General features: G+C 43.3%; 1 protein-coding gene across 3 annotated transcripts; it reads right to left on the reverse strand.

The window, feature by feature from the left end:
* Positions 1-1,253: 1,253 nt before the first annotated feature.
* LRR1 (leucine rich repeat protein 1) lies at positions 1,254-13,677 on the reverse strand. Of its 3 annotated transcripts, none has more exons than XM_087422038.1 (4): positions 13,426-13,671; positions 10,528-10,629; positions 6,981-7,702; positions 1,254-1,678 (listed from the first exon to the last, which is right to left on the reverse strand). In XM_087422038.1, the coding sequence occupies exons 1-4, from the start codon at positions 13,603-13,605 to the stop codon at positions 1,438-1,440; spliced, it is 1,245 nt and encodes a 414-aa protein (XP_087278164.1). In that variant the 5' UTR covers positions 13,606-13,671; the 3' UTR covers positions 1,254-1,437. The 3 variants fall into 3 exon arrangements, with proteins under 3 accessions (XP_087278164.1, XP_087278171.1, XP_087278175.1); XM_087422045.1 differs by having other exon boundaries at positions 10,528-10,626; positions 13,426-13,670; XM_087422049.1 differs by lacking the exon at positions 6,981-7,702 and having other exon boundaries at positions 10,528-10,626; positions 13,426-13,677.
* Positions 13,678-14,078: the final 401 nt, after the last annotated feature.

Here is a 14,078-nt window from a genome sequence, read left to right on the forward strand (position 1 = left end):
TCATGGTACCTCCCTCCTAGGGTGATTTGTGAGGATTAAATACAATACTGTATATAAAATACCCGGAACAAAGTAGGTACCAGAAAAATGGCAGCTCTTTTTATTTAAGGTATGTGTGTACTATATATAATTTTGTAAGTGAAAGACTAGAAAGAATATCTTTTGCAAGAATTTAACTGACCACTAGCCATAGAAACCTAAGGTCACCCAAAGAATTACTCTTCTGGACAATGTCGTCTCAATCAGCTCTGAGAAGAAACTAGGTTTTGGAGATCATATACAGGAAATTTTAATAAAAATGTTCTAAGATTTAAACAGTATTTACTCAGGAATACTTTTATTTTCAGAAAAGAAAAAAAATGCCCCAAATGACAAATGTTTTAGGAAGACAAAGGAGGTAGTAGTTAAGCCGTAGGAAATGGTCTTATATAGACTCCACCGCTCACTCCAAGGCCACAGAGTAGTGACATGCTAACACTGGAGAGGCTTTCCTCCAGTCACTTTCTCTTGTCCCTCCTTGTTTCCAGAACCAGTTAAGGGACTACTGCAGTGAGCCAGGAGGGAGGCTGGTCTGGAGAAGGGCAGTGGGAGTGAACAGAGTGAAACAGTTCTACTGACCAAGTTCCACGATTCTTTCAAGTTCGTTCCTTCTCTCTTCCCTCTGCCCTAGTTCAAAGTCTCATGTTCCTTTAGCTGGTGTATTGCCACCACTTTTACATATTAAGTTACTAAAATAATAAACAGAAAAAGAACAACCCTCAAATAATACAGAATGTAGTCAGTAAAAAGTAGCAATTTTCTGCTCCCACCCAACCATAAAACCTTGTTCCAACCCTAAAAATTAAAAAACTTAGAAATCACAACAAAGATTACGTGATTAACATTATAAAACTTATAAAAGCTGAAGTCTGTCCCAAAGCAACTCCTACTTTATGCCTGGTGAATATAAAATTCCATTTGTAGAATATACTTGAAAAACACAAAAAGTGATATGCTAAAAATTTATATGTAGTTTCATACCAAACAAGTTTTCACTATAATTTAGACCATAGTCTTCCAAGGTATATTTTCTGCATACAGAAACTCAATTTCTTTAATTGAAATGCAAGAAGAAAGTTGATAAGAAAATTCCATGACCAGAGTGATTGGGATCAATATCTGTTTAACGTTAAAAGACAACCCACAACCCATTCTGAAAACACTAGGCTGAAATCAACACAAGTGCAATAAACTGATAAAAAGTTACCCCACAATAAAATTAATCAGGTTTTAATGGAATTAAGGTTTTACAAATAATTGAAAATGTTAGAATAACACACATTCTTCCCCTCAAGCAAATAAACAAAAGCTTCCCTTTCTCCAATTTGACAGTTAAACCATAAATGAATCCCAAAATGATCGGTAACTAAATGAAATTTCTTTCTGTGGTGTCACCTATTACTTTAACGTATCACAGGAATTTACGTAACAGGCTAGAGAACAGAAGTAAGAGATGACCGGTGCTTCAGTACCCCCCATGTTATCTACTAAGACCACAGTGTGAGCAACAGAGTGTAGATTCATGGTAGAAGTTCCTTGAATAAAACAGCTTAGACAAAATTTTCCACAAACACAGGTTTTTGCAGTATCCAAATCTTCGCAAAGATGGAAAGGAATGATATGAGAGCCATATGGAATCCTATTGGAAAAAAATGTTGAGAAAATATTTTTAATGTTATGAGATGTAGAACTTCACATACAGTAGTTCCCCCCCTTATCAGTGGGGGATACATTCCAAGACCCTCAGTGGATGCCTGAAACCGCAGATAGTGCCGAACCCTATATATAACGTTTTTTCCTATACATAGATATTTGAGATGTGACAGCAAAACAACCTTGAATTTCTTTTTCCTTCTCCACAGTTTCACAAATAGATTTGTTAACATAGATCTTAGCAACCTCAGCATACAATTTTTTTCCTTTCCTTATTAAGTCGAGAACTTTCACCTTTTCACTTAAAGGAAGCACTTTACAGCTTCTCTTTGGCATATCCCAGTTACCAGCATCACCACTGTTGCACTTTGGGGCCATTATTGAGTAAAATAAGGGTGACTTGAACACAAGCACTGTGATACCCGAGGGTCGACCTCATAACCCAGATGGCTACTAAATGACTCATGGGTGGGTGGCTTATACAGTGTGGATCCGATGGACAAAGGGATGATTCACATCCCAGGTGGGAAGGAGCCAGTCAGTGGGAGATTTCATCACGCCACTCACAACAGCACACAATTTAAAACTCATGAATGGTTTATTTCTGGAATTTTCAATTTAATATTTGGACCACAGCTGACCACAGGTAACTGAAACTGTGCAAAGCAAAGCCGTGGATAAGGGGGACCACAATATTAGGACGTGAATTACTGGGCACTGAATTATAACCATGGAAAAATAAAATTACTCAATTAACCGACTCAGTATATTGCTTTATCTTTCAAACTGGTAAGAATGGGGAAAATACACTAATAAAACAGCATATGACATATTGTAAACCAGAGAGGATCTATATCACTTCATAAAGTATCTTTTAGCATAGTCACTTAATAGCATAACTCATTGACTAGAATGAGTCATCTGTGCTGTATATAATTATACTGTATGACCAGTGTAACATGATAATTTAAATGTATAGCTCTGTCATATAATTCTCTTCATGGTAATGGGAGAATTACTGAGTTCCATCTGTGAAAAAAACATTTATTTAAATAAATCCATATACTCTCCTATGCATCAATTGTTCAAAATGGAGTTTTAAACCGTGTGTAACAAATTTAAAACACGTGTTGTTTGGGGCATTAGTTTTAGTTTACTGGCTGAGCAAGTAAGGCTCACCTCACCTTGCTTCGATCATTCACCCTCCTGCTTAAAGCTTCAGTGGTGCCCAGTGCAATTAAAATCAAGTCAAACTCTTTGCCCTCATGTACAAGACACTAAGACACGATCTCCCGAGATTGTCTGCCCACTGCCCAACTCCTCCCCACTAAACACAACCATGCCCCAGTCACACTGTCTCTCCTACACACTGTCTTTTCTTTGTTGTTTCTCTGCGGCCTGGCCTAGGCTGGCACATATAGGTGTTCAGATCTTTTTCAATAAATAAATAAAACCTACTCTTATAGTTTAAAACGGAGTTTAAACCTTATTAGAAAAGTCTCAAAGGATGTACATCAAATCAAAAAGAGATTTACTTTTCGTAAGGGATTTGAGATTGGCCTTGTTTGCCATTTTTCATTTTTTCATATGTACTAATTTGTTGCTTATGTAAGTAACAATTTTTTAAAAACTGCCAGGAAGTGTCTACTATGTGTTTACATTAATTTCTTTCAAGCTATTGGATATAGTCTAAGGAAACAGGCAATAGTTAAAAACTATATTTCCTATCTACCATAATTTAAATTCCCAAATATTTTTTAAATAGGCCATAACTTTATGTTTGTAACCAGTAGTTTTACGACAATTTACCAAGAGCTAGATAATAGGTATTATTCTTATGGCTTTGGATCTATATTCTTTTTAAAACAAGGGGGCTGAAAACATGCAAAATTATACTTTAGTAAAGGTTAGGGTCACCTTATAAGAACTTACATTAATAGAGGTCAAGTTTAAAAAAACAATAAATACTACAATGCTATATCATTCAGCACTAACCAATTATTTTTCTGCCTTATCTATTATATCACATTTTGATCATCTATTTTTTCCTTCCAACTCTGCACTTTCCCATGTTGGATGTCAGTCTGCGTTTTTTGATCATTTGGCCAATTTGTTATGGTCTTTTCAAATTATCAGAAACCATTTACAATATTTCTCATTTGGACATAATTTTCAAATTTGAATAAATATATATATTTTTTCACATATAAGGCTCAGAGAAAGTATAGAACAAGAGCCTCGGGAGCAACTCATTGCTAAAAGACACCGTTTAGAGTTCCCTCAAATCAGTTGTCTTACCCTGGATCATCAGTATCACTTCTGGAGATTTTTAAAATCTATGTCATACAATAGGGGCCCATCTCTGGAGATTCTGAACTAGTTGATCTGAGGTAGAATCTAGGCATCTATATTTCTCATGTTATTTAAAAGCTCCTCCTGGGGCCGGCCTGGTGGCGTAGTGGTTAAGTGCTCGGGCTCTGCTTCTGCAGCCCGGGGTTCGCAGGTTCAGATCCCTGGGCGCGCACTGATGCACCGATTGTCAAGCCATGCTGTGGCAGCATCCCAAATAAAGTAGAGGAAAATGGGCACAGATGTTAGCCCAGGGCCAGTCTTCCTCGGCAAAAAGAGGAGGATTGGCATGGAGGTTAGCTCAGGGCTGATCTTCCTCACAAAAAATAAATAAATAAAAATAAAAGCTCCTCCACAGCTAATAACAACATTGATTGATTTTTAATTGCCAGATAAGCAAATTACATTTATACATCTAATAAATATTTTTGAGACCTATTATGAGCCAGGCACTGTTCTAGGCACTTACATGTACTGTCATTTAACAGGTAATTTTTTTTTTAGGAAGATTAGCCCTGTGCTAACATCTGTTGCCAATCTTCCTCTTTTTCATTTTTTCTCCCCAATGCCCCAGTACACATTTGTATATCGTAGTTGTAGGTCCTTAACAGGTAATTTTTAACTCCTAGTTAAGAGTCAATGTCTTAAACCAGTGGTTCTCAAAGTGAGGTCTGCTGTCCAGAAGCATCAACATCACCTTGGAACTTGTTAGAGATGCACTTTCTTCAGCCCCACTCCAAATTTACTGAATAAGAATCTCTGAGGGTGGGGACCAGCAATCTGCTTTAATAAGCATGATTCTGATGCACTCTCAAATTTTGAGGACCACTGCCTTAAAACAACAGTGAATCCTTAGTTACTTTTAGAGCCTTAGTACTCAAAGTGCAGTTCATGGACTAGTGGCCTCAGCCACACCTGGAAGCCTGTTTGAAATGCAGGATCTCCACCCCAGACATCTGAAACAGAGTCCACTGACGAGACTCCTGGGCAACTGGAATGCACAGTAGAGTCTGAGAAGCACTGGTATAAAGCAGTGGTCTTAATCCTGGTTAGCTGTACATTAGAATCACTGGGAGATTTAAAAAAATACTGGTCCTGGGCCGGCCCCGTGGCTTAGCGGTTAAGTGCGCACGCTCCGCTGCTGGTGGCCCGGGGTTCGGATCCCGGGCGTGCACCGACACACCGTTTCTCCGGCCATGCTGAGGCTGCATCCCACATACAGCAACTAGAAGGATGTGCAGCTATGACATACAACTATCTACTGGGGCTTTGGGGGAAAAAATAAATGAATAAATAAAATTATTAAAAAAAAAAACAAACAAACACTGGTCCTGCTCTCAGACATTCTGATTTACTAAGTCTGGGGTGGGGACTAATCATCAGAAGTTTTAAAAGCTCCTCAAGTGCTTCTAAATGTGAAGTAAAGTTTGAGAACCACTGCTTTAGAATAAGAGCTCTCAAGCAAAGGATGGCAAGGAGGGAGAATTAAATTGGGTTTCAGTGGGGTCCACAAAGATTATAAAGTTGTATGCAAAACTGTGTGTGTGTACTCATCTGTGCATTTTCCTAGGCCCATAACTTCCTTTTTTTTGGTGAGGAAGATTAGCCCCAAGCTAACATCTGTTGCCAATCCTTCTCTTTTTGCTGAGGAAGATTAGCCCTGAGCTAACATTTGTGCCCATCTTTCTCTATGTGGGACACCGGCCACAGCATGGCTTGATAAGCAGTGCCTAGGTCCACGCTGGGGATTCAAACCCATGAACCCCCGGCCGCTGAAGCCGAGTGCGTGAACTCAACCACTATGCCACCAGGCCAGTCCCCTCTTTTTTTTTTTTTTTTTGCGCCTCTTCCCCACTAAAATAGTTAAGAACCTCTTCTTTGAAATATGGTCTTCCTACCATTTTATAGGCACTCAACAATAATTTAGTCTACATCTTAGCTTCCACACCTATATGAAAGAAGCATGAACGAAATGAATAACTGGAGTTCGGTGTCTCATGAAACCAAGTGCAGTTAGTGTTCAAAGACAAGGGGAAGAGAAGCAACAGCTACTGAGCCCCACTATGTGCCAAATGCACTGGCATTACATTAGCTCATTTATCCTCACAACTCTGTCAAGTGGGCACTACTGTTTTTGGTTCACAGATGAGAAAACTGAATCAAAGAGGTTAAACAACTTGCTAAAGCCAGACCGTGGAGTGAAGCCAGGAATCAAACCCAAGCCTGACTGCAAAGACCACACTTTGCCACTGTGCCAGATTGGAGTCGCACACTTGAGAGTGCACTGGAACTCCCTGGAGGACTTCTTAACACAGACAACTGGACCTCACCCTCAGAGGTTCTGATTCAGCAGGTCTGGGGTAAGGTTCAACAACGTGCATCTCTAACAAGTTCCTAGGCAATGCTGCTGCTGTTGGCCAGGGGACTACACTTTGAGAATAATGCCATTCACTCATTCAAGTATTTATTAAGTGCCTAAAATATGGCAGGAACAGGGGATATCACATTTTAGACCTTAGGGGAACAGTGGAGAATAAGACCACATCCATCTCCTCATGGATCTTACCTCCTAGCGGCGAAAACTGACAGAAAACAAACAAATGTAAAAAAATATATAATGCCAGGTAATAAACCCTATGACTAAAACATTAAGCAATGTAAGGGGGTAGGAGATAAAACTTTACATAGGGTGGTCAGGAAAGGCCTCTCTGGGGTGCCACTTGGACAGAAAACTAACGAAGTGAGAAAGGGAGCTCTGAGACTTTCTGGAGGAAAAGCATTCCAAGTAGAGGTAAGGAGCAGCAAGAAGGCCATGTATCAGGGGTCAGATTGTGCACAGCATCGTAAGCTATGTTAAAGACTCTGACTATAACCCTGAGGATGATAAGAATACTACGATGCTATCAAAAGTACCATATTTTATAACTATAAAGTCTTACCTATTATATAATACGGTCCGTGCAGAAGATTCCAATAAAGTTAACGGCGTCTGCAGCATTAGAACTGGAAGGACTTCTGGTTGTTCAAAAGTATTTCCAAAAAGATCAAGGTACTCAAGGGATAAATTTTTAAATTCACTAGGCAAAAATGGAAGCTTATTTCGAGCTGCTGACAAAAAACGCAGGTTTGTCAGTTGTCCTATCTTGAAAGGAAATCGAATCAATTCATTATCATCAAGTTTCAAATCTGTAAGTTCTCGGAGTTGGCAAAACTGCACAGGGAGTGCCTTAATTTTGTTCTTGCTGAGATCCAACCTCCGAAGTGACTTCTGGAGTGTAGACTGACACAAGGCTACACTAAATGACTCCAAGTGATTGTCATTCAGGTTAAGTTCTTGAAGGTGGATGAGGTCTCCAATTGTAGCTGGAAGCTTTTTTATATGGTTGTGACTCAAGTCTAATTTCCTCAGGTTTTTTAAGCAAAGCATACGCATATCAACTCGGACAAGCCCACAATAAGAAGTCTGAAGATGTTCCAGAGAATATGGGAAGTTTTTGCTTAGAGGATAGTCCTTTTTGGATGTGATAACCATTTTTGTTTTAAATTTTTCAAATTCTGAAGTCTTCACAGGTGTGAGGGTTGAAAGAGATGCCTCAACATTACAGCCTCTATGAGCCAGTCTCACAGCTGAAAGGAAACCCTTTAAACTGCTGGAATTGGCCTGAATAAATAAAAATAAGTTGTACAATTATAAATTCCATTTTAGATAATGCATGCATGATAATTCATCCTATAATAAATTCTGTAAAGAGTTATATATGCAAATTATGCAATCATTTATTGAAAACAGCTGTAAAAAATAAATTTTTTAGTATTTTGACTAAATTTCAATCCAGATACAACAAACTTTAAAAGTGTTTGAAAAAATTATGTTGAGAGACACACTCTAAATAAAACTGTTCAAAAGGGGAACCATAAGAGTATAAAATCAGCCAGGAAAGCATGAAAAGATTCCACTTAAGATTTGGGTTTAAGGGGCCGGCCCGGAGGCACAAACGGTTAAGAGTGTGCGCTCTGCTGCAGCAGCCCGGGGTTCGCCAGTTCGGATCCCGGGCACGCACCGACACGCTGCTTGTCAAGCCATGCTGTGGTGGCGTCCCATATAAAGTGGAGGAAGATGGGCATGGATGTTAGCCCAGGGCCAGTCTTCCTCAGCAAAAAGAGGAGGATTGGCAGATGTTAGCTCAGGGATGATCTTACTCACAAAAAAAAAAAAAAGCTCTATGCAGAAATAGAAGTACAATGATGTACACCTGAAACTTTTACAATGTTATAAACCAATGTTACTGCAATAAACAAAAAATTAAAAAAAAAAAAAAAAAAAGAGATTTGGGTTTAAGATGAATGGACTCAAATCTCCAGGCTGCTGTGATAGGCTGAGATAGCGCCGTGCAGTGCAAAATGCCCAGGGGTGCAATTCACAAAGACTAGGAATTGTGGAAAGCAATGGCCCTGTCAAAAGTGCTAGAAAATATCCAAAGCAAGAGAGATTGCTTCCACGTGGAAAGAGAAATCACTAATAAAGTAGTATGCGAATTAAGTCATCAATAAAAATAACATACTTGCAGGATACCTTAGAAGTTTGCTAAAGTTTACTGTGAAGGACTAGTGAACTTTCAGCAAGTTTGGGAAACTAAGTATGGGGTCGTATTTGGCTGGAATAAGGGAGCTTTGTAGAGGAGTAAAAGGTTAGAAAGAAGTATGGGGATTGATGATAGACGAGCTTGATGTCAAGGTAAGGAGGACAGAATGATCAGGCTGTGGGCAATCATTCTGAGCAAGAGAATAACATGACAAGAGCTAAATATTATTTTGGCAGCAGTGTACACAGTAAGTGGAGTGAGGACAGTCTGGAGACCTGGGTCCAGTAGGTCCAGTAGAGGGTACTGACTTACAGACTTGGGAGTTATACACAATAAAGGTTAAGCTATGAGAATGGGAGGCAGACATGGTAGAAAACAGGCAGAGGACTGGAATAAAGCCTTTGTTTGGGGGATAGAAAAAAAGGTTGCCCGAGATAGGAGACAAAGGAGTGGCTGAGAAAACCAAAGGTAAGCCAGGATAGTGCCCTGTCACAGATGCCAAGAAAGGAAAGTTTTATTAAGAAGGGAGTGGTCATCAGTGTCCAAGTCTAGAGCACTCAAAAAGGATGAAAAATAACAGCAATGTGATCGGCAAATAAAAAGGAGATGACTAATCTTTGAAGCAGTGTTTTGAATAAAAGTCAAAAGAGATAGTAAGAAAGTGGAGGCAATTTTGTCTTTCCAGAAATGTGTCTTTTCTATTTTTTAACTGGTAAGAGCTCAGTTTGTTTTTAGGGGGAAGGAAGGAGTTAGTGGAAGGACAGGCTGAATATCAAGAGCAAATGAAAAACCACAAGCACAGGAGGAGCTAGGACAAAAGGATTCCATCCAATACAAATAGCTTGAATGGGGGCTGGCCCCGTGGCTTAGCGGTTAAGTGTGCGCACTCCGCTGCTGGCGGCCGGGGTTCGGATCCCGGGCGCGCACCGACACACCACTTCTCCAGCCATGCTGAGGCCATGTCCCACATACAGCAACTAGAAGGAAGTGTGACTATGACATACAACTATCTACTGGGGCTTCGGGGGAAAAAATAAAATAAAAATAAAAAAAAAAAATTAAAAAAAAAAAAAAACAAATAGCTTGAATGGTTAGTAAACTTTTAGTGTTTGCAAAGCACTTGGCTTGGTGTTAGGATAGTGCAAGATTGAACAAGACACTGCTCCTCCTCTCTGGGGAGTGGGAAGAGGAAAAGGGGCGACAGGGCAAAGAAAACATTTTTTTATTCTTATGGTTCATATATATATTTTTTTTGGTGAGGCGATCAGCCCTATGCTAACATCCATGCTAATCCTCCTCTTTTTGCTGAGGGAGACTGGCTCTGAGCTAACATCCGTGTCCATCTTCCTCCACTTTATATGGGACGCTGCCACAGCATGGCTTGACAAGCAGTGCGTGGGTGCACACCCGGGATGCGAACCGGCAAACCCCGGGCCACCGCAGCAGAGCGCGTGCACTTAACCACCTGCGCCACTGGACCAGCCCCTGGTTCATGTATTTTTAAAAATTATTATAGTAAATAAAATACCCCCCAAAATGGTACTAGATCCATTTTATCCTCTTTTCTTACACCGAACTTAGACTCGCAACCTGTAATTTAGCTGGCAAAATGTAGACCTCTGCTACTTGCCTAATAGAGTTCCAATCTAAGAACACCCTAAGGCTCCATCTTGGGCACAGAAGCAAACCCCGTTTTTCTCCCCCTCCTGGACATCCATACCAAGGCTGACTCTGTCCTTTACAGCCCCACAAGCATGCCTGGGAGGCTGCCATCGCTTCTTCAAACACACCTGCAGGTGTCCAGCCCTGTGCAGCTATGTGGAATATCAGGATGCTCAAATATCCTCTTCTTTAAAGAAAATACAGCCAGCCAACCTAACCATTAATGTTTTTAATACCATACCTTACTTAGATAGATATCCACAGGAGGCTCCTTTAACCGAACAGTGGCTCTCCCCTCATCCACAAATTTGGTGAAGAACTGCTCAATGTTCTCCTTTAGCTGCTTAAAACCAAGGGGAAAAAAGGACAAAACCAGGTATTGTTATTCAATAATATTTATTACGACTAGAATGTGCCAGTCACTTTGCCAGACTTTGGTTTGGCTTTTACTCCTTAAGTCCAAGTGTTGTGTGGTTTTAAGTTTTAAAGTTTTTTGTTCGGTTGGGTTTTTTTTAGCAGGTGGGTAATTACACTCCTTATCTAGTTTCTGGTAGATACTATTGTTCTATCTGCCCAGTAACTCTTTCCTCTTCTGAGAACAGAATCCTGTATTTGGGGAGAATGCTCCTCTTCTCCCATTCCAACTATGTTGCTGCAGGAAGAGTTGCCAATAGCAGTTACTTGCCTTCTTAACTTCAGTCCATTAGTCTGGGGTGGGCATGCCTCCTGCAAGACTATAAACTCCATGAAAGCAGGGATCTTGTCTCCTTTGTTCACTACTGTATCCCCAGAGCCAGCACAGTGACTGACACAAAATAGGTGCTCAAAATTTTTAATGACTGACGTTGCTTCTGCTTTAGACTTCAATTCAACAACTATTTATTGAGAGGCCACTATGTGCTACATACTATGATGGGGGCCTGGGACAAGAGTGGTGAAGAAGACCAGCATGGTAATTATACTTATAAAGCTGCCAATCTGACGAGAGACAGTTATTAAACAAGTAATTATAAGCATAACAAATACTAAGACAAGGGAAGTACAGGCTGCTATAAGACTTTATAGCAAAGGAATCTTATCTAGTCTGGGGGTATGAAGGTGACCTTAAAGGTAAGAACTGAAAGATTAGATACCAGGGCAAGTGAAGATACCAGGGGAAGAGGGAGGGGATGGCATACCAATAAGAGGGAACAATGTGTGCAAAGCCTTGAAGGCAAGAGAACTCAGCAGCTGAAAGAAGTTCACTATGGCTGAAGGAGCCAGTGAAAAGAGGCAGCTGAGTCTGGAGAGGTAAATAGAGAGTAGATGGTGAAAGATTTTGTAAACCATGTTAAGAATCTTGGATTTTATCCTAAGAACAATGATACCTGCTTAATAACTTTAAGCTGAGAACACGGTTGGATCCTCATTTTGAAAAGTTTCCTTTAACTACAGTGTAAGAATGAATTCTGGGGGAGAGGAGAATGGAATGGGAGAAGGACAACGGTAGAGGTAGGGAGGTCCTTTAAGAGACTAGCCAGGCAAGGGAAAACGGTGGTTTAGACTACAGCTGGGATGGAAGGAGTTAAGAAAATGTGAAAGATACCTAGGAGGCAGAACTGAAAGGATTCAATAGGTAGGATGTGGGGAGGCAAAGGCTTTAAGGTTTCTGGATGGGCAGAACACTGTCAGAAAAGCAGGTTTAGGGGTGGCAAGGAAAATTAATTTTTAGATATTTTGAGTCTGAAATGCTGCAACACATCCAAGTGAAGATTTCCAGTAGATATCAGACTCAAGGCGGAAGTTAAGGGGGAGGACTAGCTAAAGATAGTCAGGTGGGTGGTAGCTGAAGTCATGGGACAGGAAAGTGGAAGGTGTAAGCAAGAGCCCCAGGTCCATCCCACACTTAGCACTAACACTGACTCTTCAAGGCCCAGCACCAACGCCACCTCAGTTCATCCAACAAATGTTCACTGAACACCTACTTTTCCCAAGCCCTGTGGCACCAGCTTCTACAAAACTTTCTCAAGCCCCTGTCATCAGAATTCATCTCATTTTTGATACTATACTGCTGTGCTTCTACCTTTATTACAGCACTTACCATAGGCCACCTTGTGTTGTCAGTAGTGGTTTGTGTCTCCCTTTCTAGTCTCAGAGGGACAGTGCCTAAATCAAGTGTATCTCCCACCGTATCTAGCACTGCACCCTGCACACAGTAAGTCTTCAACAAGCCGTTTACAATAAAATTCTGATTAGGATTACCACCTGCAACTGACGATCAGCGCACGAGGAGTCTTAAGGGCGAGATCATTACGGACTTTTTCAATAGACAGTACCTGAGCTGGGCACGAGAGCGAGGTTCTGGGGCAGACAGCGGGGGAGAAAAGGGAGACCCAACTCTAGTCATGAGTTTGCTTCTGTCACCCAACAGTTCTCTAACCTATAATATGCTGGGTGATTTCTGAAGTCCTTTCAACTTGAAAAATGACATGATTCCATGAACAGGGGGAAATTATTCAGACTTTCACCTACTTAACGTCAACATTAGGCGTCTCTGAATGAGACAGGAATGCCCCCTTTCCTCAACTAGGAGTCCTCCTGTAAGGGAAATAATCCCAGGAATTGTACAAATCCAGTCAAGAGTCAGATGCAGGGGTGGGCGACGAACTGCCCCCTCGCCTTTGTTTATAGCAGACACAAGGGGATTCCAGTCATTTTGACGAAATATCATAGAGCCCGGTCATGAAAGGAGAAGGATTTTATAAAACCTGCGCTTCAAAACTTCGATTTCGATTTCCAACTGCTTTTCGAGAGCTGACTACTGCTCTGCAGGTAAGAAAAAGCCCGGGACCTAGAAAGTCAGGTCTTAGAAAATGGGACAACGGGAAAAAAGAGACGCAGTCACCAATCACCTGAATGAAAACCCCCGGAGCACCCCGCTTCACGACGGCCCAACCCGCTCCGGGCCTCGGACCCCCCCCTCCGCCGAGGGAGGCCCGGCCCTCAGCCCAGCCCGCTCGCCGTCCCGGCCGCCGCCGCCCCTCTGGGCGCCCCCTCCACCCGCGCGCCCCGCCCGAAGCGCCGACGGGGAGCGGCCCGGGAGAAGGCGCGCCCTCCTCGGGTCCGCGGGGAGACGCCGGGGTCAGGGGCCCGCACGCACCTCGTAGCGCGTCCCGCGCTTGTCCCGCAGGGTGGCGACCAGCAGGCCGGCGCGCGGCGGGCCGCCCCGGGGCGCGGGCTGGCAGAGGCTCAGCACGGCGCGGGCGCCCCGGCCGCGGGCCCGCAGCCCCAGGGCCGGCAGCCGCCGGCTGACCACCTCCACCTCGCAGTGCAGCTTCATGGCCCCGGGCCGCCGCCCGCCCGCAGGCCGCCTTGAAACTTCCCGCTTCCCGCCGCCGCCGGGGTCCTCGCCGGGCTGCCCGCGGGCCCGCCTGCCGCGCGTCGGCCCGCCTCCCGGGGCCAGCCCACCTCCTCCCGGGGCACCGCCCACATCCCCCCGGGGCACCGCCCACATCCCCCCGGGGCCGGCCCACAGCCTCCCGGAGCCCGCCCACAGCTTCCGGGGCCGGCCCACAGCCTCCGGGGGTGACGCCCACCTCCTCCCGGGGCTCCGCCCACATCCCCCCGGGGCCAGCCCACAGCCTCCCGGAGCCCGCCCACAGCTTCCGGGGCCGGCCCACAGCCTCCGGGGGTGACGCCCACCTCCTCCCGGGGCCGGCCCACAGCTTCCGGGGGTGACGCCCACCTCCTCCCGGGGCACCGCCCACATCCCCCCGGAGCCCGCCCACAGCTTCCGGGGCTGGCCCGCCTTCC

This window comes from Ceratotherium simum, chromosome 3, assembly GCF_057802395.1.
Source record: "Ceratotherium simum simum isolate JZ-2026a chromosome 3, ASM5780239v1, whole genome shotgun sequence".
NCBI lineage: Eukaryota > Metazoa > Chordata > Mammalia > Perissodactyla > Rhinocerotidae > Ceratotherium > Ceratotherium simum.

Coding starts and splice junctions, on each gene's coding strand:
- LRR1 (XM_087422038.1), bottom strand. CDS start 13,605: ATGAAGCTGCACTGCGAGGTGGAGGTGGTCAGCCGGCGGCTGCCGGCC. Junction 10,630..13,425: donor AGCGCGGGACGCGCTACGAG/GTGCGTGCGGGC, acceptor CTTGGTTTTAAG/CAGCTAAAGGAGAACATTGA. Junction 7,703..10,527: donor TGGATATCTATCTAAGTAAG/GTATGGTATTAA, acceptor TTATTTATTCAG/GCCAATTCCAGCAGTTTAAA.